At 35.1% G+C, this 26550-nt stretch overlaps 1 protein-coding gene across 2 annotated transcripts in view; it reads right to left on the bottom strand.

Annotated features, from left to right (window-relative positions):
- LCA5 (lebercilin LCA5) overlaps window positions 1–26550 on the bottom strand; it is a 60674-nt gene that overhangs the window by 20310 nt on the left and 13814 nt on the right. For both annotated transcript variants that reach the window (XM_004752802.3, XM_045066230.1), the window contains exons 2-3: window positions 22610–22943; window positions 17377–17906 (exon numbers count right to left, since the gene is read on the bottom strand). In XM_004752802.3, the coding sequence (XP_004752859.1) occupies window positions 17377–17906; window positions 22610–22802 (723 nt within the window). In that variant the 5' untranslated portion in view covers window positions 22803–22943. The remainder of the gene's footprint in view (window positions 1–17376; window positions 17907–22609; window positions 22944–26550) is intronic.

Genomic DNA, 26550 nt, shown 5'->3' with positions numbered 1-26550 from the left:
CAGAAAGCCTGCTCCGGAAAATTTAGCAGTTGTCTAGAAAGGGCCCTCCTAATCCTGCCCAAGTAGAAGCCTTAGTCACACCCCTCTTCTTGCAGAACATAGTCCATAGTCCCATCTGCCAGTAAGAGTTGGCAAGAACAGCTAGAGGATGCATAGTAACTAAGTAATTCTCAAGGTGAGAGGTGGGTAAGCAGAGCTGATGACCTGCAGACAAAGCTAATGGCCCTGTTCAGCCAGGAGACTTCGGCGGAGGTCAGGTTGACTCATGACCATAAACAAAGAGCATTAGTGGCCTTGGAGCTGCTTCTCCTGCTGTGCCTCGACAGGGAACTAATTCATAGCTGCCCCTATTGCTGAATATAGCCTTCAGCCCTCCTGACCAGGGAAACTTCCCAGACCACATGCGAAGCTGTGTAACACATCCCACAGCCGTGCTTACAGTAGTACCTAAACAGCCTGGGACCTTCCTTGCCTGCAGAGCAAACCCAGTGGCTTCACCAGAACAGGATATCTGATACACACTCTTGCTTTATTTGGGTCCCCAAACAAACAATGAGCTGTGCAGGCCCTGGATCCTGTCCTGATGCCCCACCTGATACTGACTATAATACTCAAGCCCCACTATCTAAGAAGCCTGATCAGAGAGTCTAGGTAATAGCAGAGCCCATCCTACAACCTCACTTGGGCGGGGAATCAAGCCAGCAGTCCTAGCAGCTGTTCTCAGCCAGTGGCATGTCCCACCAGCCCTGACTCAGAGAGCAAACAGTTGCCTTGCCCCAAACTAGACCCTCTTAGCAGGCCCCATCTGCCTAAGGACATTCCCAGTAGAAACTCAAGCCAAGCTAAATGGTGAAGAACTGTCTCTGACAACGTGAACCTGCAAAGTCTAGAAGAGACTACTTACTCAAATGTGGAATACCAATGTAAGAATCAAAGATTACAAGAAATCAAATATGACACCACTGAAGGAAATGAATAAAGCTCTAATAATTTATCATAAAGAAATGGAGATCTATAAACTGTGACTCAGAACAATCCTCTTGACAAAGGGGAACCCTCTTACACTGTTGGTGAGAATGGAAACTGGTACAGCCACTCTAGAAAACAGTGTGGCGGTTCCTCAAAAAGTTAAAAATAGAACTACTCTACATCACAGCAACTATAGTACCAGGTATTTATCCAAAGGATACAAAAATAGTGATTCAAAGGGGCACCTGCACCTCAATGTTTATAGCAGCAATATCCACAACAGCCAAAATATGGGAAAAGCCCAGATGTCCACTGACATATGAATGGATAAAGAGGATGTGGTATACATACATACACACACACACACACACACACACAATGGAGTATTTTTCTCAGCCATCAAAAGGAATGAAGTCTTGCCATTTGCAACAATGTGGATAGAACTGGAGGATATTATGCTAAGTGAAATAAATCAGATAAAGGAAGACAAATACCATATGTTTTCACTCATATGTGTAATTTAAAAACAAGAGAGATGAACACAGGGGAAAGGAAGGAAAAATAAGATAAAAAGAGAGGGAGGCAAACCATAAAAGACTCTTAACTATGAGAAATAAATTGAGGGTTGCTGGAGAGGAACTGTGTTGGGGGATGGAATAACTGCGTGATGGGCATTAAGGAGGGCACTTGATGTAATGAGCACTGGGTGTTATATGCAACTGATAAATCACTAAATTCTACCCCTGAAACTAATAATATACTATATGTTAACTAAATTGAATTTAAATTTAAATAATTTTTTTAAAGATTTAATTTATTTTATCTGAAAGAGAGAGAAAGAACAAGCAGGGAGGAAAGGCAGAGGGAGAGGGAAAAACAGGCTCCCTTCTGAGCATAAAGTCTGATGTGGGGCTCAACCCCAGGTCCCTGATCATGACCTGAGCCAAAGGCACCTTGCTTAACCAACTGAGCCACCCAGGTGCCCCTGAATTTAAATAGAAAAAAATCTGAAAAAAGAATAATTAAAGTTTAGTGAACTAAACAGGCTGGAATGTAGGATATTTCAAAAATATCCAGTCAGAAAAGCATAAGAAAAAAGAATGGAAAAGGGTGAAGAAAAAGCCTATGGGAGTTATGACACAATAAAAAGAAATAATACACACATAATGGGGATTCCAAGAAGAGAAAGAGAAAAAGACAAAGTATATTTAAGGAGATAATGGCTGAAAACTTTCCAACCCTAGGGACAGACATAGACCCAAAGGAAGCCCAAAGGACTGCAAATAGGTTGAACCCAAATAAGGCTACATCAAGAGATGTTATAATGAAATTGTAAAAAGTCAAAGACAGAATTTTAAAAACATAAAGAGAAAAGTTACACACCAGGGAACTCCCATAAGACAATCAGCAGATTTCTCAACAGAAACTTTTCAGGACAGAAAAGAATAGGATGACATGTTCAAAATATTTTTTAAAGATTTATTTATTAATTTGAGAGAGGAGAGAGAGTGCAAGTGCATGACCAGGGGGCAGAGGGAGAGAAAATCCCAAGCAGACTCCTTACTAAGTGTGGAATCCCACAAGGGACTTGATCTCATGACCCTAAGAACCAAGAGTTGGACGCTTAACTGACTATGCCACCCAGATGTCTGGACATATTCAAAATACTGAAAGAAAAAACTGTCAACCAAGAATGCTACCTGGCAAAGCTGTCCTTCAAAAACGGAGGGATAAGGACTCTGCCCAACAAACAAAATCTGAGGGAATTCATCATCACTAAACCTGCCTTATAAGAAATACTGAAGCAGGATCTTTGATTGCAAATAAAAGAACACTAATTAATATCCTAAAAACATAAGAAGATAGAGTAAGTCAAAGTTCAACCCTATAATATGGCAATTTTGATGCATAATTCAATTGCAGTTCTAAATTAGAAGTTTATAAAAACACAGTAAAGGGTGCCTGGATGGCTCAGTCGGTTACATGGCTCAGGTCATGATCCCAGGGTCCTGGAATCAAGCCCTGTGTTGGGCTCTCTGCTCAGCAGAGAGCCTGCTTCCCCTTCTCCCTCTGCCTGCTTCTCTGCCTACTTGTGCTCTCTAGCTCTCTGTCAAATAAATAAATAAAATCTTTAAAAAAAAATAAACAGTAAAAATAACCATAACTACAATGATCTTATTAGTTACACAATATTCAAAAATATTAAGTTGTAACATCAACCTAAAATGTGAGGGCAAAGAGAAGTGAAAGTGTAAAGCTTAAGAATTCTACTGAAGTTAACTTTAACTTGTTATTAGTTTAAAATACAGTGTTATAGTTTAAAGTTTGTTTTTTTTTTTAAGATTCTATTTATTTATTTGACAGAGAAATAAAGAGAAAGCACAAGTAGGTAGAATAGCAGGCAGAGGGAGAGGGAGAAGCAGGCTCTCAGCTGAGCAGGGACCCCAATGTCGGGCTCAATCCCAAGACTCTGGGATCATGACCTGAGCTAAAGGCAGCTGCTTAAGTGACTGAGCCACCCCAGGCACCACAGTTTAAAGATATTTTTATGTATAAATAAAATATCATGATGAATAACCATAAGGGAAAAATCTGTATTAATTACACAAAAGGATATGATAAAAAGTCAAAGCATACTGATATTACAAGACATCAAAACACACAAAAAGACAACAGGATAGGAGACAAGGAAAAAGAGATCCAGAAAACAATTAACAAAATGGCACAAGTTTTTATCAATATTACTTTAAATGTATATGGATCAAGTTCACCAATCAAAAGATATGGAGATGATGGTGGAATACATTTAAAAAAAAAAAATCCACTGATATGCAGCTTACAAGAGACCCAACTATAGCCTTAAAGACACATACAGATTGAGAGAAGGGATGGAAAAAGTCATTTCAAGAAAACGACAACCAAAAAAAAAGCAGTGGTAACTACAGACAAAGTAGACCTTAAACTAAAAATTATAAAAAGAGACAATTGGGGCGCCTGGGTGGCTCAGTGGGTTAAAGCCTCTGCCTTTGGCTCAGGTCGTGATCCCAGGGTCCTGGGATCGAGCCCCATATCGGGCTCTCAGCTCAGTGGGGAGCCTGCTTCCCTCTCTCTCTCTCTGCCTGCCTTTCTGCCTACTCATGATCTCTCTCTGTCAAATAAATAAATAAAATCTTAAAAAAAAAAAAGATACAACAATTAAAAGTATTTATGCACCCAGGATCAGATTACCTAAATATGTAAAGTAAAAACTAAAAGAACTAAAAGAAGAAATAATGAGTAATACAATAGTAATAATAGTTGGGGAGGGTTTTTTTTTTTAAGATTTTATTTATTTATTTGTCAGAGAGAGAGAGAGAGAGCACAAACAGGCAGAGGCAGGCAGAGACAGAGAGAAGCAGGCTTCCCACTGAGGAAGAAGCCCCATAAAGGACTCGATCCCAGGTCCCTGAGATCATGACCTGAGCCAAAGGCAGCCACTTAATTGACTGAGCCACCCAGGCTCCCCAGCTGGGGACTTTAACACCCACTTAAAACACTGGAGGTTTTATTCATTTATTATGCTGTAAGCTTATGAGTATTTGTAAATATATCTGGTTTGTCTTGCTGGAGTAGTTGTGAAATGATGGCAAGAACCACTTTTTCAGGAGTGAAGGGTAGATTAAGCTCTCTAACTTATGGTTAGCTAGCAGGGTTATCTGTCTTCAGCCAGGAGAGCGTCTCTCTCTCCAGTGACCTAAGAGTCTGTCTGGGTTTACAGGAGAAGCCTTGAAGTATTACCAAAGTCAGAGTGAGTTGGAAAGTGGTTTCTTTAATGGGCTTACATGTACTAAACAGTCACTTCATGCTGTTATCAGTATATTTAAGCCCACTGAGCCACCCAGGCACCCCCAGTGGGGACTTTAACACCCCACTCTCAACAATAAACAGATCGTCTAGACAGAAAATAAAGAAAGAGATTTGAACAACACTATAGACCAAACAGGCCTAACACACGCATATCCAATAACAGCAGAATACACTTTCTTCTCAAGTGAAAATAGAACATTTTTTTTAAGATAAGCCGTATTTGAGGACACGAAACAAACCTTAGCAAATCTGAGATTAAAATCATGCCAGGTATTTTCTCTAGGCACAATGGTATGAAACTCAAAATCATTAACAAAAGGAAAACTGGATAATTCACAGATACAAGGACATTAACACTTTAGAATAACCAGTAAATCAAAGCCAGAAAAGGATACTACCAAGAAAAAAAATACAAACAATATCTCAGTGAAAATGGATGTAAAATTCTCAATAAAATATTCACACACCAAATTTAGCAGCACATTAAGGAATCATTTACCATGACCAAGTGGGATTTATACCTGGGATACAAGCAAGGATAGTTCAACATTCAGAAATCAACAATGTGATACATCACATTAATAAAATGAAAGAAAAAATCATATAATCATCTCAATAGATACAGAAAAAGCATCTGTCAAAATTCAACATATGTTCATAATAAAAACTCTTAAAAAATTAGATACAGAAGAAACTTACCTCAACATAATAAAGGCCACATATAATCCCATAGCTAATACCATACTCAATAGTGAAAGGATGAAAGCTTTAGCTTTTCCTCTAAGATTTGGAACAAGACAAGGGTGACCACTCTCACCACTCCTATTTAATAGAAGTCCTATCTAGAGCAATCAGGTTTAAAAAAAAAAGGAAATAAAAGGCATCAAAATTGGAGAGGAAAAAGCAAAACTGTCTCTATTTGAGATGACATGATTTTATATAAAAAATCATAAAGACTCAACCAAAAAGCTCTTAGAATGAATAAACAAATTTAAGAAAGTTGTAGGATACAAAAAAATTATCTACACTAACAATGAATTATCTAAGAAATAATCCCATTTACAATAACAGCAACACAATAAAATATTTTGAAATAATCTTTTTTTTTTAATTTAAAAAATAATTTTTATTCAAGGATGATTAACATACAGGATTATATTAGTTTTAGGTATATCTAATGATTCAGCAATTCTATACATTACTCATCAAGGTAAGTGCTCATCAAGGTAAGAATACTCTTGATTCCGGGGCACCTGGGTGGCTCAGTGGGTTAAAGCCTCTGCCTTCCACTCAGGTCATGATCCCAGGGTCTTGGGATCAAGCCCTGCATTGGGCTCTCTGCTCAGCAGGAAGCCTGCTTCCCTTCCTCTCTCTGCCCCTGTCTCTGCCTACTTGTGATCTTTCTTTGATTTATCAAATAAATAAATAAATAATCTTAAAAAAAAATACTTTTGATTCCCTTTGCTGTTTCACCCATTCCCTGATCCACCTCTTCTCTGGCAACTGTCAGTTTGTTCTCTGTATTACTTAGGAATAAGCTTAACCAAGGAGGTGAAAGATCTCAATATAAGACATTGTCAAAAGAAATCAAAGAGGGCACAAATAAATGGGAAGAAGTAACCTGTATTCATACAGGGGGAGAATTAATATTTGTTCAAATGTCCGTATCACCCAAAACTATCTATAGATTCAATAGAATCTCTATCAAATTCCAATGGCATTTCTTAAAGGAGTAGAAAAAAAATCCTAAAGTTTACATGGAACCACAAAAACAATAGCCAAAAGCCAAATAGCCAATAGCCAAAAGCCAATAGCCAAAGCACTCCTGAGAAAGAGAACAAAGCAGGAAGCATCACGCTTCCTTATTTCAAGGTGTACTATAAAAAGCTATAGTTATCAAAATAGTATGGCATTGGCATAAAAACAAAGAGAGCAATGGAGCACTAATGAAAGCCCAGAAATAAATCCAAGTATATACGGTCAGTTAATATTTGTCAAGGGAGCCAAAAATACTTAATGGAGAAAAGCAGTCTTTTCAATAGAAACTACAGATTCACATGTAAATGAGTGAAACTGGACCCCTATCTTACACCACTCTCAAAAATTAACAAAATGGATTAAAGACTTACACGTAAGAAGCAAAATGATGAAACTCCCAGAACATAGGAAAAAAGCTCCTTGACATGGGTCTTGGTGATGATTTTTTTTGATAGGACACAAAAGCATAAGCAAAAATATAAAATATAAATATAAACAAGTGGGACAACATCAAATTAAAAAGCTTCTGCACAGCAAAAAAAACCATCAGCAAATTAAGACACCCTACTGAATGGGAAAAAATATTTGCAGGCCATGTATCAGATAAGGTGTCAAATCCAAAATATATAAGGAAATCCTACAACTCAACAGCAAAAAATAAATAAAAATTAAAAATCCAATTTAAAATGGTCAAAAGACCTGAATAGACATTTTCCAAAGGTATATGAAAGGCCAACAAGAAGATGCTCAACATCACCAGTCATTAAGGAAATGCAAATCAAAACCACAATGAGATATTATCTTCATGCCTTAAATGGCCATCATTAAAGACAAGAGATTACAAATATTGGTAAGGATGTGAATGTAAAAGGGAACCCATACACACGATTGCTGAGACTGTATGCTGGGATAGCTGCTATGGAAAACAGTATGGAGGATCCTCAAAAAACTAAAATTACATGGACTCCTGGATCTAGCAATTCCATTTTTGAAAATATATCCAAAGGAAACAAATACACTAGCTCTAAAGAATATCTGCACCCCTATGTTCATAGCAGCATTATTTCTAATAGCCAAGACATGAAAACATCCCAGTGTCCATCAATGGATGACTGGATAAAGTTATTGTGATGTATACATACATACACAATGGAATATTATTCAGCTATAAAGAATGAGGCAATCCTTCCATTTGGGACAGTATGAATGGACCTTGAAGGTAAAATAAGTCACAAAGAGACAATTACTGTATGTTCTCACTTACACATGGAATATATAATTTTTTAAAAATCCCAGAAAAAGAGATCACACTTGGGGTTAGCAGGAGGGAAATGGGGAGGGGAGAACAGGGAATTGGAGAAAGACAGTCAAAAGGTATAAACTTACAGTTATAAGGTAAATAAGTAGTAGATATGTAATATATAACATGGTGACTACAGTTAACATGCTGTATGATATACATGAAGGTTGTTAAAAGATTGAATCCTAAGAGAATCACAGGTAATAAACAAAGTTTCTTTCTCTTTTTACTGAGTCTATATAAGATGATGGATGCTTACAAAACTTATTGTGGTAATTATTTCATGATTAATGCAAACCGTTAGGTTGTACACCCTTTACCGTCAGCTATATCTCAATGTATCTGGAAAATTAAAAAAAGAATGAGGCAGATTTTATATACATGTGAGTTTATACATAAACATAGTACGTATACATATATAATAATACATAAAGAGTACCAAAATATGTTTCAGTAGAAAAACAAAAAAACATACAAACCAGTGTGCATGGTACACTCCCATTTGTAGTTAGAGAATTAAAAAAAGCATATACATATATGAATTTGTACATGTGGAGATGATTTTTTTTAAAGATTTTATTTATTTATTTGACAGAGAGAAATTACAAGTACACTGAGAGGCAGGCAGAGAGAGAGAGAGAAGGAAGCAGGCTCCCTGCTGAGCAGAGAGCCCGATGCGGGACTCGATCCCAGGACTCTGAGACCATGACCTGAGCCGAAGGCAGTGGCTTAACCCACTGAGCCACCCAGGCGCCCCAATTTTTAACAGTGCTTATTTCATGGAAAGCAGTCTACAAGGATAGCATAAAAGGGATACTAATGTTTCACTGTATATTTCTATTATTTGAATTTTTAGGCCTTTTGTAATGCTTGTATTACTTTCCAACATATAAATTATTTTAAATATTAATATAAAATTGTTGTAACAATTGTTCTCAATGAGTAGTTTTAAAGGATTTTGTAAAATGTATTCTCTGGAATGTTTTTAAATTTTACCCTTCAATCACAGATCTCATAATTTCATTGTAAATCTTCCCCCACCAAAACTGGTAAAAAAAAAAAAAATTTATAAACAATAAAATCTAGCCAATTCCTTGAATTATTACACGATGAAAAATTATTAGGACCTCAACAAGTGCTATTTTATTTTATAAGTAGTTCCTTTTTTTCAACATTAGAAATCTTCCATTCTCCCAATATTCAATAATAGGTATGATAAGGACTTAATTCGGGGGGGAATGAATATGGTTTACCATGCTAAAAACACTTTTGGCACATAAAAGATATAAAATATGATTTATACTCATCAGGTTTCAAAAACTGAAGGAGCCTCAGAATCATTCCATTTCATTCCTCAATGAAGCAACTGAAACCTGTTGGTTAAGAGAGCTGCTCAAAGTCAGAATAGGACAAGAACAAAACTGAACTCTTGGTTTGACTTCCATTTCTCCTAATTAGCTTCATTTTTTAGAAATAATACAGAACAGGAAAGTGAGGCAAAGGCAGGCCTTCCGGATTTGAGTTTCTGAAGAGTTCAAGGGCAGAAAAATACTTAGAGCAGATACCTGGCCGTAGAGTACAAAATGGCAGGGAAAGATGTAGGAAAAGGGCCTAATATTAGATAGTTCAATTCTGGTTCTGATTAAATTAGGAAAGGTAAAAGAAGATAATGATGAATCAATTCTTACTTCTGAAAATGGCTTACAGTGGAGGACAATACTGTTTTTATCACGAAGAAACAGCTACTTGAGGGCAGCTCTAGGGTCAAGGAAATTTAAATGCCACTCTCTTACAGGAAAATCTATCAAAAGAAAAGGCTTGAAACTTTATTTCACAACTGTATGGTACTCAGGCTATTCAAATAATTCCCCCAAATCTTTACAAATTTCTAAAAAGGGAGAGAAAGCCTTGTTAATAGTTTATGTTTTTCTAACATGGTAATTCAGTCTGTGGCAATTCAATGTTAAAACAGAGTTGGATTTTTTTAATATATTAAGTATGTACCCTTGGTCCTTTTAATAATATGTATATGGTATTACATATATGATCTTTTCCAAAACTTAGTACATAATTTCTCATTTAATGACTAAGGATTCTTATGATAGTTACAATTCATGGTATTTGTTTCATTGATCTTATCTATGACTAATATGCTACTGCATCCTTAGGCAGTTAGACAACCCCTAACTCTTTCTTATGAGGGGTTGGACAGAATTGGTGCCTTTGCCTTCAGCCCCTACTGGAGGCCAGTCACAGGCCTAGTAGCAATGGTGCAGTTTGGCAGTCATTAAAAGAAACTGCATTTTTAAGGGCACCTGGATGGCTCAGTTGGTTAAACTTCTGCCTTCAGCTCAGGTCATGATCCTGGGGTCCTGGGATGGAGCCCCACATCCAGGCTTCTCGCTCAGTGGGGAACCTACTTCTCCCTCTCCCTCTGCTGCTCCCCCCACTTATGCTCTCTCTCTCAAATAATAAATAAAATCTTTAAAAAAAAAAGAAAGAAAGAAACTGCATTTTGGGGGAGTCACTAATGAAGCCACTAATAAAGAACTGCTTTTTTTTTTTTTTTTTAGTATTTATTTATTTGAGAGAGAAAGCGTGAGCAGGCAGGGGGCATAGAGGTAGAGGGAGAGAGATAATCTCCAGCCGACTCCCTGCTAAGTGCAGAGTGTGTAGGGCTCCATCTCACAACCCTGAGATCATGACCTAAGCCAAAAACAAGAGCTGGATGCTTAATCGACTGAGCCACCCTGGCACTCCAGAACTGCTTACGTTAAATCAGCGATTCTCAAAGGGTGGTACAAGGGTCACCTCAAGGTCCCTTAGACACCTTCAGGAGTCTGAAAGTTCAGAACACTTTTATAATGCAGTATTATTTCTATTTTCAGTCATTGTCATGAATATAAAGTGGAATTTTCCAAAGACTATGATATTATATAAAGAAAAGTGTCAACATCCAGAAAATCTGCCTAACACAATGAACAAGTACAAAAGTGATGTACACAGTACAAAAAGTTCCTTGATTACGGCTTCAGATATCACACTGCAAAAAACCTAATAAGAAATAAATACCACTGGGGCACTTGGGTGGCTCAGTGGATTAAAGCCTCTGCTTTCGGCTCAGTCATGATCCCAGGGTCCTGGGATCAAGCCCTGCATTGGGCTCTCTGCTCGGCGGGGAGCCTGCTTCCCCCTCTCTCCCTGCCTGCCTCACTGCCTGCCTCTCTGCCTACTTGTGATCTCTGTCTGTCAAATAAATAATAAATAAAATCTTTAAAAAAAAAAAAAAAAAGAAAGAAAGAAATACCACTTACTAAGTTTTGATGTAGTATTAAAGAGGCATATCTAGTTATCTGGAAAGTCTATTAAAATATTCTTCCATTTCTGACTCCTATAGACATCTGTGTAAGGCTGCATTTTTAAAATATTTATTAACCATAGTAACATATTGCAACAGATTGAATGCAGAAATACCTCTAAGTACCCAGCTGTCCTCTATTAAGACTGATATTAAAGAAATTTGCAAATATATAGAACGATGCCACTCTTCTCCCAATTTATTTCTGGTTTAGAAAATATTTTTCTTGAAAAAATTTCATGATAACATATAGGAGTTATTATTTTTAGGTAAATTAAGAAATATTTTTCAAAGTTCTGTTTTTCTTCCTGAAATGGTAAATATCAACAGACCTACCCACATAAACAAAAGCTCCTAGGCAGGGTGGAGGGGTCTGCAATAATTTTTAAACATTTAACAGGTCTTAAGACCACAAACTTTGGGAATCACTGAATTATAGAACTAAAAATGTTTTTTGCTGTAAAAGTTAGCACACCTTACATTTTTTTGCAGCTTTATACTTTGTCATAATTTTATTTAAATATTAAAATGCATGTAACTATTAATATTAAATAAACATATTAAAATGAGGCTGCTACTACGACAAAACTCTATTCAATAAATTTTATTGACGTAATCAAAATAACAGTACAAAAACAACTATAAGTAAAGAAATATGTATTCTGATTTAGCTGCCTACCCCTAGTATAGAATTCAACAAATATAACCTCATCAAGCAGTTCTTCATCCCTGGTGTCCAGTCCAGGATGGGCAGACCACATCACACAAGAGAAAAACAGCAGTCATGGGTGCTTTTCTCCATTCATAACTTGGGCTGCTTGTTTCAGTAATCATGTATCCATTTCTGAACTACCTGCTCTTAAATCACAGAGACACTGCATTCACTCAGTTCCATCAACCTACCAACTAAGCCTGCACCCAACTTAGAGGTTAATATTCAGAGGGAAGTTTTTTCACAGCTAAATTATTTACAGGTAACCTTGAAAACTGCTTTCTGTCCCTCCCCTAAGAAGAAAAGGTAACTCAAAAAGGGAGTAAGAGAGTAGCCTGAAATCCTTCCTGGAATGAGGCAATCTGTAAACTAACAAAGCTGCTCCAAGTTTCAGCTTAAGGACATACTCAAAAGAAAAAGCTACACCAAATGAAACATAGAAAAAACACGATTCTTAAGAAAGAGTGGCACAGAACTAAAAGAAAGCACTACTAATATTTCACTGCAATTTTAAGGGATACTCAGGACTGTCCTGGTTTTCAGTTAATGTGCAAAATGAAACACTGCAATTACGCTTCTAGATTTCTTTTTTATTTCTCCTTTGCCTAATAAATGGTAGTGACTATAACCTACTGAGTTTGAAGAAAAAAGATCAACTTAGTGTTGGATAAAGTAAGAAAATTGAGTAAATGAATGAGACACAAAAACAAAAGCTGAATTTCACACTGAATTAAGAAACTCAATGGTAAATATTTCAAATTCTGGGTTGATTACTGAGATTATGAAAGATAAAATTAGACATAATGGACCAAAGGCTTTAGGAAGTATGAAAAGGTAAGCTAGAAAGTTACGCTCAGGTGGGTTGCCGAGGCTCCTCCATTCAGAAGAGAGGTAGTATATAATGTGACAGCTGAAATGAGATTGATCTGAGAAAAGGAGGTTCGTAATAACATATTAAATGTCAATTCTAATAAAACCTCAAACACAACAGAAATGAAGTAGTTTAGATCTCCCAACCAAACTCTGAGGCTTATAGCTAATTAACTCAACACTCCTAAAATCTGAGAGTAAACTTCTAAAAAAAGTTACTCCTTCATGTACATAAAACATTTATAACCCCTTGTGAAAATAATTATTACCAAAAAAATAATTGAAATTTGAAAATACAAGTTCAAACATAATTTTCTCATCGAGAAAGACCTGAGATTATTTACAACTATTCTAAAGAAAATAAAATATTTATGTATAATCTAACAAAACCTGTATGGGTCTATATCCTAAGAATGACAAATTGATGATGGAAGAAATGAAAGACGACCTAAATAAATGGAAGAATATACTGTGTTCGAGAATAGGAAGGTTCAACACATCAATTCTCCACAAATGATCCTTTCTTTTTTTTTAAAGATTTTATTTATTTATTTTACAGAGAGATAGAGATCACAAGTAGGCAGAGAGAGAAGGGAAAGCAGATTCCCTACTGAGCAGAGAGTCCGATGCCGGGCTCGATCCCAGGACCCTGAGATCACAACCCAAGCCAAAAACAGCGGCTTAACCCACTGAGCCACCCAGGCGCCCCCACAAATGATCCATTTTTAATGCATGACCCATTAAAATCCCAGGAAAGTGTTTGTAGACAAAGACAAGCTTATCCTAAAGTTTATATGGAAAGGCAGAGGACCCAGATTAGTTAAAATAGCCAAACTTTTAAAAATAAAGCATAATGAGACAAATCAATCTACCTAATGTAAACCTCATTATTTTGCCTATAATGAAGAAGGTGTGGTATTGTCAGAGGGACAGACACACAGATAACAGAACAGACTAAAGAATCCAGAAATAGACCAATAAAAATATGCCCAACTGATTTTTGAAAAAGATGCCAAATTCAAAAGAAGGATACCTTTTCAACAAATGGTTACTGGAGTAACTGGGCACCACAGGTGAAAACAAAACAAGAACAAACAAACAAACAAACAAAAACCCAGCCAAATAAAAACACCTCAACCTGAATCTCACATATGATACAAAATTAACTCAAAATGGACATGAAAGTAAAACACAAAACCATAAGACCTTTGGATAAAAGTACAGTAGAAAATCTCAGGGGCTACAGGCAAAGGGTGATAGAAATAGACAAGAATTCTGAGACTTTATCCAAAGCACAATCCATAAAAGAAAAATCTGATAAACTAGATTACATCAAAATTTAAAACTTTCCCTCTGAAAGCCCCTGTGATAAAAATGAAAAGACAACTACAGACTGGGAGAAAATATCTGCAAACCACATATCTGACAAAGGACTTGTAATTAGAATATATAAAGAACTTAAAAAATTAGTAAATACACCAACAAGCCAATTAGGAAATGGGCCAAAAAAAATTTTTTTTAAAGGAACATGAACAGAATCTACAGACGGCAAATAAGCACACAAAAAGATATACATCATTAGCCATTAGGAATGATACAAATTAAAACCATGAGATAGCACTAAACACCTATCAGAATGGCTACAATATAAAAGTAGTAACATCAAAAGCTGGCAAGGATGTGGAGATACTGGATCAATTATACATTGCTAGTAGAAATGTAAAATAGCACTGCCACTCTAGAAAGAGAATGGTTGGGGCGCCTGGGTGGTTCAGCGGGTTAAGCCTCTGCCTCCAGCTCAGGTCAGTCTCAGGGTCCTGGGATCAAGCCCCATGGGGCTCTCTGCTCAGCAGGGAGCCTGCTTCCCCCTCTCTCTGCCTACTTGTGATCTCTCTCTCTGTGTCAAATAAATAAATAAGATCTTTAAAGAAAAAAAAGAAAGAAAGAAAGAGAACGGTGTTTCTTAAAAAAACAAAAATGCATTTATCATCCAACCCATCAAGCACTTTTAGACATATATCCCAGAAAAATGAATATATATGTTCAGACCAAAAACTGTGTATGAATGATCATAGCAGCATTATTAGTTAATAGCTAAAAACTGGAAAACAACCCTGATGTCCTTCAATGGGATGTACCATAACACTCCATGATATATCCATACCATAGCATACTATTCAGGAATTAAAAAGGAACACACTATTGATATATACAACTTGGATGGAGCTCAAGGGAAAAAAAAATGAAATCTATTCATCTCAAAAGGTTAAATACTACATGATTCCACTTATATAACATTCTTAAAATGAAAAAATTATACAAATAGTGAACAGATTAGTGGATGCCACAGGTGAGAGAGAAGGCAATAAGGCAGTATTGCCTATAAAAGCTGGTAACTCGGGATCCTTGTGATAGAACTGTTCTGCATCTTGATTCTGGATGTTGTCCACATAAATTTTTCTACACGTGTGATAAAACTGCATAGAACTAAACACATACACACATGCAAACACAAATGAAGGCTCGTAAAACCAGTGAAACCTGAGTAAAGTTCATGGATTGAATCATTATATCAAAAACAATTTCCTGGTTGCAGTATTATATTGCAGTTATGCAGGATGTTACCACTGCAGAAACTGAATGAAGCATATAGGGGATCACTACATATAATTTTCATACAACAGCATTTGAATCTATAATTAACTCAAAATAAAAAGTTAAAAACACTTTTTTTTACACCCAATAAGAAAAAAAAAAAGAATTGAGGACACTATTCAGTTACCAACTATTTCAAAGACTTTACTACAGATGATTTTCTTGCTAAGTGAGCAGCTAAATAATCAACTTCATCTATTACTAAGAATCCAAAGACTTCTGTATTTCCTCTTTCTTTTTTCTCCTCTTCCCCTCAACACTCATAAACCTCCTTCATAATTGGCTGTAAGAGAGAACCACAGTATATGTGTGTGTGTGTGTAGATTGCGACACCATGTTCTCTCTAGTTTTATACATACACAGAGGTATTTTCTTCTTTAAAATCATTATTAGCATTCTGTGCTCGTGGTTCCCAATTTTAAATATCCATGGTATGGAACATTTTCTATTTCCCCTTTAAAAATAATTGAAATGGGGTGCTTGGGTGGCTCAGTCATTAAGCATCTGCCTTCAGCTCAGGTCATGATCCCAGCATCCCTCAGGCTCCCTGCTCAGTAGGAAGCCTGCTTCTCCCTTTGCCTGCTGTTCCCTCTGCTTGTCTTCCCTCTCTCGCTATCTCTGTCATAAATAAATAAAATCCTTAAAAAACAACAAAAAATAGAAATAAAATAAAAATAAAAAATAAAAATTAATTAAAATGTTTTGTTTTTTGTGACAATAATTACTTTCAGATCCTACCCCCACTCCACCTCAAGGTAAGTAGCCCTTTAAAAAAAAAAGTTTCCATATGCCTGCTCTGCAGTTTGGGTTGATTACTGGTAAAGCCTACACGATAGGGTACCTTCTGTGCACTGAAACAGAAAAATGATTGTTAATTATATAGAGTAAGTTAGCTACTTTCTCTAACCATTGATGTACACAGTATTAGCAAGCCACTGCCCCTGGGCTTAGCACTGGTGTACTAAACATGGTATCCTATACAAAGAAGCACTATAACATACCAATTAAAAACACCTAATTAATACATTGCAGAAAGTTAATTTATTTGTAGTTCTGACTTGCACTTGTTCAGAGAGCTCTCATAGCAGGCATTATTCCTATACTTTTCCTCAGCTTTGCTTTCCAAACTACTCATTGATTTTCATAAGCACTGACTCAGGGCTTCGGTTTAATATACATATGTACACACATATATCTATATAGATACACTGTATATGTATTTAGTTTTATGCAATTTTACCACCTGTATGGGATATGTATATATACATACATACTCACACACACACACACACACACACAAGTATAAGGTAGCATCTAATACAAATTCTTTGTGCAAATATCATGGGGTAGTACTCTTTTTTTCAACCTGTTCCAAGAAAAATACCTTTTTAAAAACTCTGCTATATTCTCAGACTACTGACTCTTCTTATACCTACCTCTCATCTTAGTTTCTATCTGGGGGAATAAGGGTAAGCCCTGCCCCCCAAAAGTCTTACAAATGTTCAAAGAAATAAAAACAAAGAATTTTTTATGCGACATTTCTTATACAATGCCCCCAAATGTCAGTTTTATAAACTACAGCTATTAGTGTATCATTTTCAATTTTAGAGAAACAATCAGATAATCAAATAATGTATTTCTCCCAAATGACTAAGATTCATGGAATTAAACATTCATTCATTAACAGGTGGCCCATTAACGGGTAAATTTTTTGTATCCTGCTCTTAAGTACACAATTTTAATTTTTTCCTAATTTCTTACTCAAAGATAATTTTACAAATATTAAAAGAAATAGTTTTCATTTCCAAACATACACTGTACTACAATAAGCAAACTTAACAGAGCACATTAAATACCCAATGAAAAACCAACACAAAACAGTACAATTAGAGGCTGTATTAGTTTTACCTTAATTCTTCTCTCGGTGTCATCTAATTTTAACTCTGCTGAAACTAGTTTCTTTGCCAAATCATCTCGCTCAGGTAGGTGTCTAGCTTCAGAGATCTTTTTCAGTTTCTGTAAGGAAAATTTTGTCCTAAATAGTTCACCTTCTGTATCTTTCACCCTTTTTTCAGTTGCCCGTTCTTTCTCTTGAGATTTTCTTAAGCGTTCTTTGAGTGCTGTAATCTCATTGTTATGACGAGCAATAAGTTGTGAGATTTCATTTTCTGTATCTTCAAACTTATTCAGGGCTTTCTCCTGTCTGTACTGAAGCCTTTTCAAAGCCTTATTTTCTTTTAGCAGCTCAGCTAACTTGACCTGGAGTTCAGTTACTTCATTCTGCAATTCATTGATTTTTAGCAGTCTTGCAGAAAGAACCCGTTTTGTAACAAGATCAGTATCTTTCCGGAGTGGCTCCCTATTGAGGCTCTGGGAGCGAAATCCCACTCGGACTCCCTTTCTGTTTGGTGGACCCTTAGGGCTTGGCTTCCTAGGGGCTAAAAAAGAAACAGTAATGATGTAAAGTGAAAGCTGTACTAATGTAATATTACTTATTCATTCTAATATAAATGAATCTATAACATTCTTTAGTTTCTTCCTTAAAAAATGATCCTACAATATTTAAGTATCAGGTTTTATTTAGAGGTCTCAGTATGTTTTTATTAAGACAGGTCCAGAATTTTTTCTTAAGAAAGGTTAGGAACATTCTGACTTATCAAAATGATACCCTAATGGTTTATAGGAAATTATTTTTACATTGCTTTAAAAAATAACAGCACCAGGCTTTACCATTTTTAACCTTATAGATAAGATAGCAAGCCAGAATTCAAGCACAAGCATTAGCATGGGATGTAATAATAAACACTGGAAAAATACTGTGATATTAAAGTAATTTATGCCAAGATATTTGGGATTATAATTTGGAATGTGAAACGTATGTTTTCTCTAAATTAATTAGAACTCTTTTTCTTTATTTAGGGAAACAAGACAATACCACATTGTACAGCGATAAGATCTGGGTTTGGGACTTTGATTTACCACTTAATAGCTCCTTGGGCAATTCAGCTAAACCTTTCCAGGTCTATTTTCCCCACCCATATAATGAGCATACCACCACCTATATAACTAGGTTGTGTGAGGATTAAACAAAGAATGCATGTAAAACAGGAAGTTCTACACACATATTCTCCGTCAGTAATAAGAACTTAATCCCATTTATCAGTGACTGAAAATGAAAAACGCTTTTAGCAGTACAGATGTTGCTGCATTATTTCAAATGCTTGCTCAGGGGCTTTTTGTGGGAGGTTCAAATCAAAAACATTTGAAGAAATTTGAGAACAAGATAAAAACAAAAACCTACACCCTAAAAAATATAGGCATATGAAATCTTTAAATTGTACATATTAAATAACAACATTTCACAAGACTGTGGAATGCCATTATTTTTACTAAAAGTTCATTAAACTTAGGCCCCAATACACAAAGCACCTGCCCTTTAAAAAGAGACATCTGGAAGTCTGCCACAGTTGAGAATAATGAACTTTAATCTCCAAGGTGACTGCTTTTTTTTCCAAGAAGGAAATGCATTCCAGAGGGGGAAAAAAAGAAAAACTAGAAAATCCAACCCTTCCTTATCCTCCCTCCAGCTGTGGACACCTTGATTCCATTATGTAAACAAGTAAAGAGTAACAGGTAATATTTACAGTTTACATTACAAAAGTTCATTTAAAAAATGGACAACTCTAAAGAATGTGTTTTGACTGTGTACTGATTTGGGATTTCAGTTCTATAATTGTTTGAATACACAAAAGGAAGCGGTAATACTAAGCAATGGGGAAAAGCCTACAACTTTGAACTACACTTTCCAATAATAGTAGTAGTCACTAGCCACATGTGGCTTGAGAGATTCGAAATGTGGACAATCCAAACTGAGATATGCCATAACTGAAATACATACTGAATTTCAAACACTTGTTCAAAAAAATGCATAATGTTTTAAACACAGTGTTTTATATTAACTACATTTTAAGAAGATAATATTTTGAATATTTTGGATCAAATAAAATATACTATTAAAATTAATTATACCTATTTTTCTTTTTTTTTTTTAAGATTTTATTTATTTATTCGACAGAGAGAGAGATCACAAGTAGGCATAGAGGCAGGCAGAGAGAGAGAGGGAAGCAGGCTCCCTGTAGAGCAGAGAGCCTGATGTGGGCCCCGATCCCAAGACCCTGGGACCATGACCTGAGCCAAAGGCAGAGGCCTTAACCCACTGAGCCACCCAGGCGCCCCTATTTTTCTTTTTTTAACGTGGTTATCAGACAATATAAAATTACATGTGTGGCTTGTGTTTGTGACTTGCATTATATTTCCCCTGGATGGCACTGCTCCAATTTTAAATTGGGGCATCCATCATTTCAATTTTCTTTCCTTCCCAACATACTGAGTTAACAGTTTTGGTATCCATATACTTTTAGAGAATATGTATTCAATTCTTGGAATGACAGAAACTTTACACATACAAATGATTATACATAAAGACAAATGTTAATTATTCCAAATCTCTGATTTTTATGTATAAAATTATATTTCTCAGCAAACAAAATTACAAATTACAAAATACAAATAGAAACTTATTTTATTTGAAAAGTTAAAGGCTATATAAGAATCAGGATAGAATTTCCCACTAATACCTTACTTCGATTGTTCAGTCAGACAGGAAGGGCTTCCAAAACCAAATTTTTCACATCCTAAAAATCTGAACATTTATTTTTAGCATATTCTATTAGCATGACTACAAACTGATCATAAAAAGTACACTTAACCTGAACTCAAAAAGATTTCCTAGCTGCCATTTACTTTTTTATTTTCATTTTTAAAACTATCAAGATGAAATACAGTACTAGTAAGAGTGAGAAAAGATGACTGACTATCATGTGTATCACTCTTCATCTAATTCTTGTTAAGTCACTATGAAAAAGAGGGTGAAAAAATACTGCTTTGTTTCTACCTTCGGGTGATAAAAATAAAATATGACTCCTTTAAAAAACAAATAGTAAAGATGAATTATGCATCTATAAAAGACTTAAGATGCTTATACTACTGACAAAACATGAAATATAATAAATACATAACATGTAATACATAAACATGTATAAATGAAACTATTAAATTTTATTGTGCATATAATTTTTGATAAAGCAACAATTTTATTTTTACAATATTTAATATGCTGAAAATTAAAAAGGAAGAATATGGTATCAAACATGCAAATACATGAATTTAAGTGTTTAAGATGCTACTTTAATAACATTTGTTCTGTCCTTAGTTTACTGTACACTGGTGGTTGCCAGGCTAACAAGAAACTAATTCAGTGTTTAAGAAAACACTAAAGTATTTAACTATAGCTGGTATGGTCCTGTTGATTGATCTAAAGGTAGACAAATTACCACAGATTTTAATTCAGAATACAAAACAAACAAGTCAGATTGAAGATTAATAACTGAAATTTTCTGGGTGATGTTGGAAATGTTTTTCAAAGCTTTTTCTCAATTATTTTCCTTAATAATGTAAGGTTTAAGAATTTCTGACTCCTTAATTAGGTGGCCTCCTAAACTGCTTCTGGGGAAGTGGTGAAAAATTAAAGTACTCCTACCAATAATACCAATAATTCCTCAAATATGTACATTATTTCTTAGGAACAAGAAAGCATTTTCTAAGGTTCAACCCTACGGTCTGTTTTTTCTTAATTAGATAGCAAAAGTTAAGTATCAGATCATGCATTCAACCACAAAATCAAAACAAGAGGCTCTCACTGAGCCAGATTTGGAGCAAAAGACCAAAAACCCTGAGCACTGTATAGGCAAAAGAAAGAAAAAGAAAAAGCACCTAATTGTTATAAGAACAGAGGACATCTCTGGGAAGTTAGATCAGGGGTCCACGAAAGCGCTGCTTTCAAAAGTAACACATTCTTTGCAGATTTTTTTAAAGCAAATATTACTTTGCAAAGTAAAAATTTATAAAGGCAAATTTAACTATACCTCTGCTTAAATCTGTTCAATAGCCAATTATTTCCTGAAAAAGAGAGCCAATATATTATTATAGGTTTCAAGGTCCCGTTTTCCTTTTCGGCTTCCAATTTTACCCCTCCCTGCCTTGCAATCTAAACTCTATATAAGCAGGATGCCTGGGTGGCTCAGTTATTAAGAGTCTGCCTTCGGCTCAGGCCCTGATCCCAGGCTCTTGGAATCAAGCCCCACATCAGGCTCCCTGCTCAGCAGGAAGCCTGCTTCTCCCTCTCACTCCCCCTGCTTGTGTTCTCTCTTTCTCTCTCTCTCTCTCCCTCTGTGTCAAATAAATAAATAAAATCTTTTTTAAAAAACCTCTATATAAGCATTCTAACCTCGTGCTGCATTCATCAATGTATACTGTAATTACCTCATTTACCTTAGCTTAATTTTCTATGGTGTATTTTTCTACAGTGGTCCTTAGATATTTTGTTACTAAGTACATCTGGGGCTTTTTGACCAAAAATTCATTAAGATGAAGAGGAGATTTCTAGAACACTGCCTTGTCAAATATGTATTAATATGTAGATCCAAACTAGGAAAATTTTAATAAAACAAATCATTTCTAATAATTAATCTTGTTTCCATTATAACATAATTTTACAGAAAACCAAGTGGTAGTCCCAAGTCCCAAATTCCATTTCTAGATTTAATTTGAGCTTTTGCAGTAAGCACTGTGTATCCTAGAGGAAGTAGTTTTATAAAAATGTCCCTTAACTACCTTTTAGCAATGTCTTTTGCTGCTTTTTAGAGGTGAAGATTTAAAAAGGAATAAACATTTGCTGACTTTTTTTTTTTTGCCTTTACAGTACCTCAAAGACATTCATTTAGAAAGAAGAAAACAAAATAAGAAGGTTTATTAATAGTTCCTTCTTCTGTATATAGTATGATTTTAATTATAACAAAGGATAATACACAGCACCACAGGCAACAACAATATATATCACTATATATACAACAACTAAATATATAACAACTATATACAAAAATACATCTTATTCAAAATGACAATCAGCCCATTTCCATGTGTATATCAATATATATATAGCAATGGAAATTTCATTCATACAACTTTCCTAAACACTTAAAATGAGTCTTCAAGGTCCACCAGACTCTTAAAGAATGCTTACCTTGATGATGCACTTGGCTATCTGAAATTTGTCTTTTAGGATTTTTTCCCTTAATACTTGTGGGTGAAGAAGAATTGATCAGCGAAGACCGGCCAGAAGACTGTGGGGTAGTTTCAAAATCAGATGAAGAGTAACGGTGTTTTCCTGCCTTACTTTCTTGATCATTATCTGGACTTCTTTCTCTTTCCCCCATGGCTTTGTAAAATAGTCTCTATTCACATAATTTCACAGATTCCTTTCTCCAAAAAACTCCATGACCAGACTGAATAGCAGTTTTAGAGTCTTCAGATCCTGGTGATACTATTCATGTCTGCACTTTGTTTTCTCCAGGTATCTGTAGTAAAGATTAAAACATTAGCAAAGAGAAGATACACTTTTGCCCCTACAATTAAGGAAGAGGAAAGGAAACTCATTATATTTCGTGAAATAGGTTTTATAGTTAATTACAATGAAAGATACTAAAAACAAATAATATACTATTTATAATTTCTAAAAGAAGCTATAATTCGATTCACCTATATTTTTCACATTGTTATTTATAGTATTTGGGGAACAGACAGAATGTTGGAGCTTAGACAGAGAACATGTAAAATACCTAACATATAACTCTTCGAATAAGTTAACTGAATTTGACTCCCCTGACTCTTAAGATTTATAATAAAAACAAATGCTTATTTTTTACAGATGTATAATGACCAAATCACCATTTTTTTTTTTTCTGGGAGGGCAGTGGTGGTTAAGGCAAGCCTAACAGGAATAGCAACAACAAAAACCAACCTACATAAAAGTGTAAAACTAAAGTATAGGAAAAAAAATTAATCAAATTAAAACACCTAATGAAAAACATTTGCAACATGTCAAAAAAATGGTTACCATCCTTTACATATGTAAATAACTCATACCATCCCATACGAAAAAATATGAGGCCAAAAGTTAAATGGGTAATTACATATTAAGACCCACAGTGGGCAATACAAATGATAGGCATATAAAAATTCAACTTCAGATACCATTTTTAAACTTACCAATTACCTAAGTTTTTTCAATATAACACTCAATGCTGCTAGAATGCCTATCAAGAAAAGATCCACAAGATTTTTGGAAAAAAAGTTGGCAAGATATATTAAAACTTTAATTGCACTTTTAATCTTTGATCCCGTAATTCTATGCCTAAAATAACAAGAAAAGTATCCTAAAAGTAGAGGAAAAATTACGTACAAGTGGTTATAGAGTACAACTTTTTTAAAGATTTATTTATTTATTTGAGAAAGAGAGAGCTTGCAACCAACTGTGCCACCCAGGTGCCCCTACAGTACAATTTTTTTAAAAAAGGGAAGCAACGTAAATGTCTAACAACTGCAGAATAATTAAGAATATTGTAAAAATCAATACAGCATAATATCATGCTATTATTAGAAACACAAAAAGTTTGTTACTAGAGGAAATGTTTATAGTAGAGACAAAATTCAAACTGGTGAATACAATATGGTCTCCACTATACATATTCATTGAAAGAAAATACTGAAAATACTGAGTATTCATTCGTTCCTCAGAAACTGAAAAAAATTTGAGAAGTGTCTGGCCCACAAGAATTTTAGATGATTTTTTTCCTCTCTTTATAAATTTTTATTTTATAATAAAATAAAACTGGATTACCTTTTTAATTGGAATAATTGTATTTAATATTCAGGGGAAAAAGTCCCATTGACAAAATTAATATTTCAAGTATAGTGGTTCTAGTACTATATGTAAAAAGATATGCAGACAAGGCAGTGGTACTAATGTTCACTGCAGTATTATAGTGGTAGAGAACTAAAACAATTAGGACCATAAATAAGGTACTGGCGACATAATATAACCACATAATGAAGTACTGTACTATGAAGCTACTAAAGGAATGAGCACTACCTCTGTTTACTTTCTGCAGTCTGGAGCGATCTCCACAAAATATTACGGGAAAAATATGGACAAAGCATGTATAGTATATTACCATTTATCAAAAAAAAAATTACAAACTTGTATACACAATGTTTCATGTTTTTAAAAAGTAAAAGGATAAACTAAACACTTAATGTAAAAAAAGGGGAGAGGGGTTCTGTAGGGCAAGGCTGCCCAATAAAACTTTCAGCAAGAATGGAAATGTTTTGTCATGGGGCGTCAGCGCCTGCTGCACTCAAAGGAGAACTTTTATGAAAGCAGCTTATGACGAGATCTACAGCCCAGTGTTCTGAAACTCTGTCCCCAAGTAAAGAATAAGCACTGATTTCAAGGTTTCTGTATTTTCCTTCACATAGTGTCCTTATTTACATAAACTTCGACTGCATCATGGCAAAAAAAAAAAAAAGGAAATGTTTTATAATCTATGCTATCTGGTATGGAAATTGGCCACATATGAGCACCTGAGCACCTGAAATGTGGCAAATGTGACTAATTTTTAATTTTGTTGAATTTTATTAACTTAAGTTTTAAAAGCTATACATAATGGTGTTTGGCTCTCTGAATCTCAATGATCTCATTTTTAAAGGGAATAGTAATAGTAATTCCCTTGGAGAACTGCTGGGACAGTTAACTAGGTTAATTCAAGAACTATGACACCATAAGCACTCAGTAAAAATCAATTACATTTACAATTCAAACATACAAGATGCTCAGTAAATTGATATTCCTTGTCAAAGACTCAGTTTTAATTACAATATAATTAAAAGCTGATCATATGGTATAAATGAGGATTATTTGTTTATATGCCTATAGCAGAAGGAGCTCCCTATGACCTGTCCCATCTTAATCAGTGGTGCCACCTAACCTTTCACTGCAAAAGATATACCTCACAAAACATTACCTGCCATTCATCTTCTATGCACCAGCATTCACCATTCCCCATCCATGCCTCAAATATATGCATACAGTTTATTTAAAAAAAAAAAAAAAAGGAACCATCCACTGCCCCATTATTCAGGTCCCTTTCCCTGGGATAGCTATTTTAGTGGCTTATACTTTTATGCTTATGCTATTTCTTAAATTAGCAACTTAAGAGTACGTAAGATGAGGATTTAACTTGTGACTCATTTTTAAACGGCTGCAACATGTAATGACTTGTTTGGAAGTTTTTTCCCTTCAGATTCCTAATAGTCCTTTTTTCTTATTGAAAAGAAAAAACAACCTTCCTATATCACTAATATTTACCTAGCTTGATAGTCATTCTATCTGTAGCCTGAATTCCACTTCTTTCCTCCTCTTAAAAACATTTTTCTTGGAGATCAATTATTTCCAATTCTAATTTAAATCAATTATTCTGTAGCCCTGTGGTACCACTGTCATTCTGGAATCATTTTTGTAGTACTTCTGGGATAATCCACCATTTCTAACAGCTCATGACATCATCTTTATTAGTTTTGATCATCACTTTTCTAGTCTATATTCTCAAGTAACTTCTACAGAAAGGGTAAGTAGGCTGACATGTGAGACTGTGGACTCAGAAACAAACTGAGGGTTTTGGAGAGGAGGGGATGGCGGGATGGTGAGCCTGGTGGTGGATATTAAGGAGGACAAGTATTGCATGGAGCACTGGGTGTGGTGTATAAACAAAGAATCTTGGAACACTAAAAAAATAAAATTAAATTACCAAAAAAAAGGGGTAAATAGGTTGAGAAAAATGTTCTGAGTCTTTATATGCCTGAGAAGGTCTTTATTTTGCCCTCCAATCTGGTAGTTTTTGTAAGTTCTGCCATCTAAGTTATTTTCTCTCAGAACTTTAAAGACACTACTCCACTGCCTTCTAAACCCTCAGAGGTTCTTGGAAGATGTTATACTCTCTCTTTTATCCAACATGTACTTCTTCTAAGCTCTCACAATGCAGCCGTAATGAAAACAACAACCTCAAAAATCCCTGCCATTAAGGAGTTTACACTCTAGTTATGCTCATCTGATTCTCATTCCCTTAT

This window comes from Mustela putorius, unplaced genomic scaffold (genome assembly GCF_011764305.1).
Source record: "Mustela putorius furo isolate JIRA1106 unplaced genomic scaffold, ASM1176430v1.1 tig00003863_pilon_pilon_pilon, whole genome shotgun sequence".
Classification (NCBI taxonomy): domain Eukaryota; kingdom Metazoa; phylum Chordata; class Mammalia; order Carnivora; family Mustelidae; genus Mustela; species Mustela putorius.
Note: the sequence above shows the minus strand (reverse complement) of the source record. Positions and strands in the feature narration are given on the sequence as shown.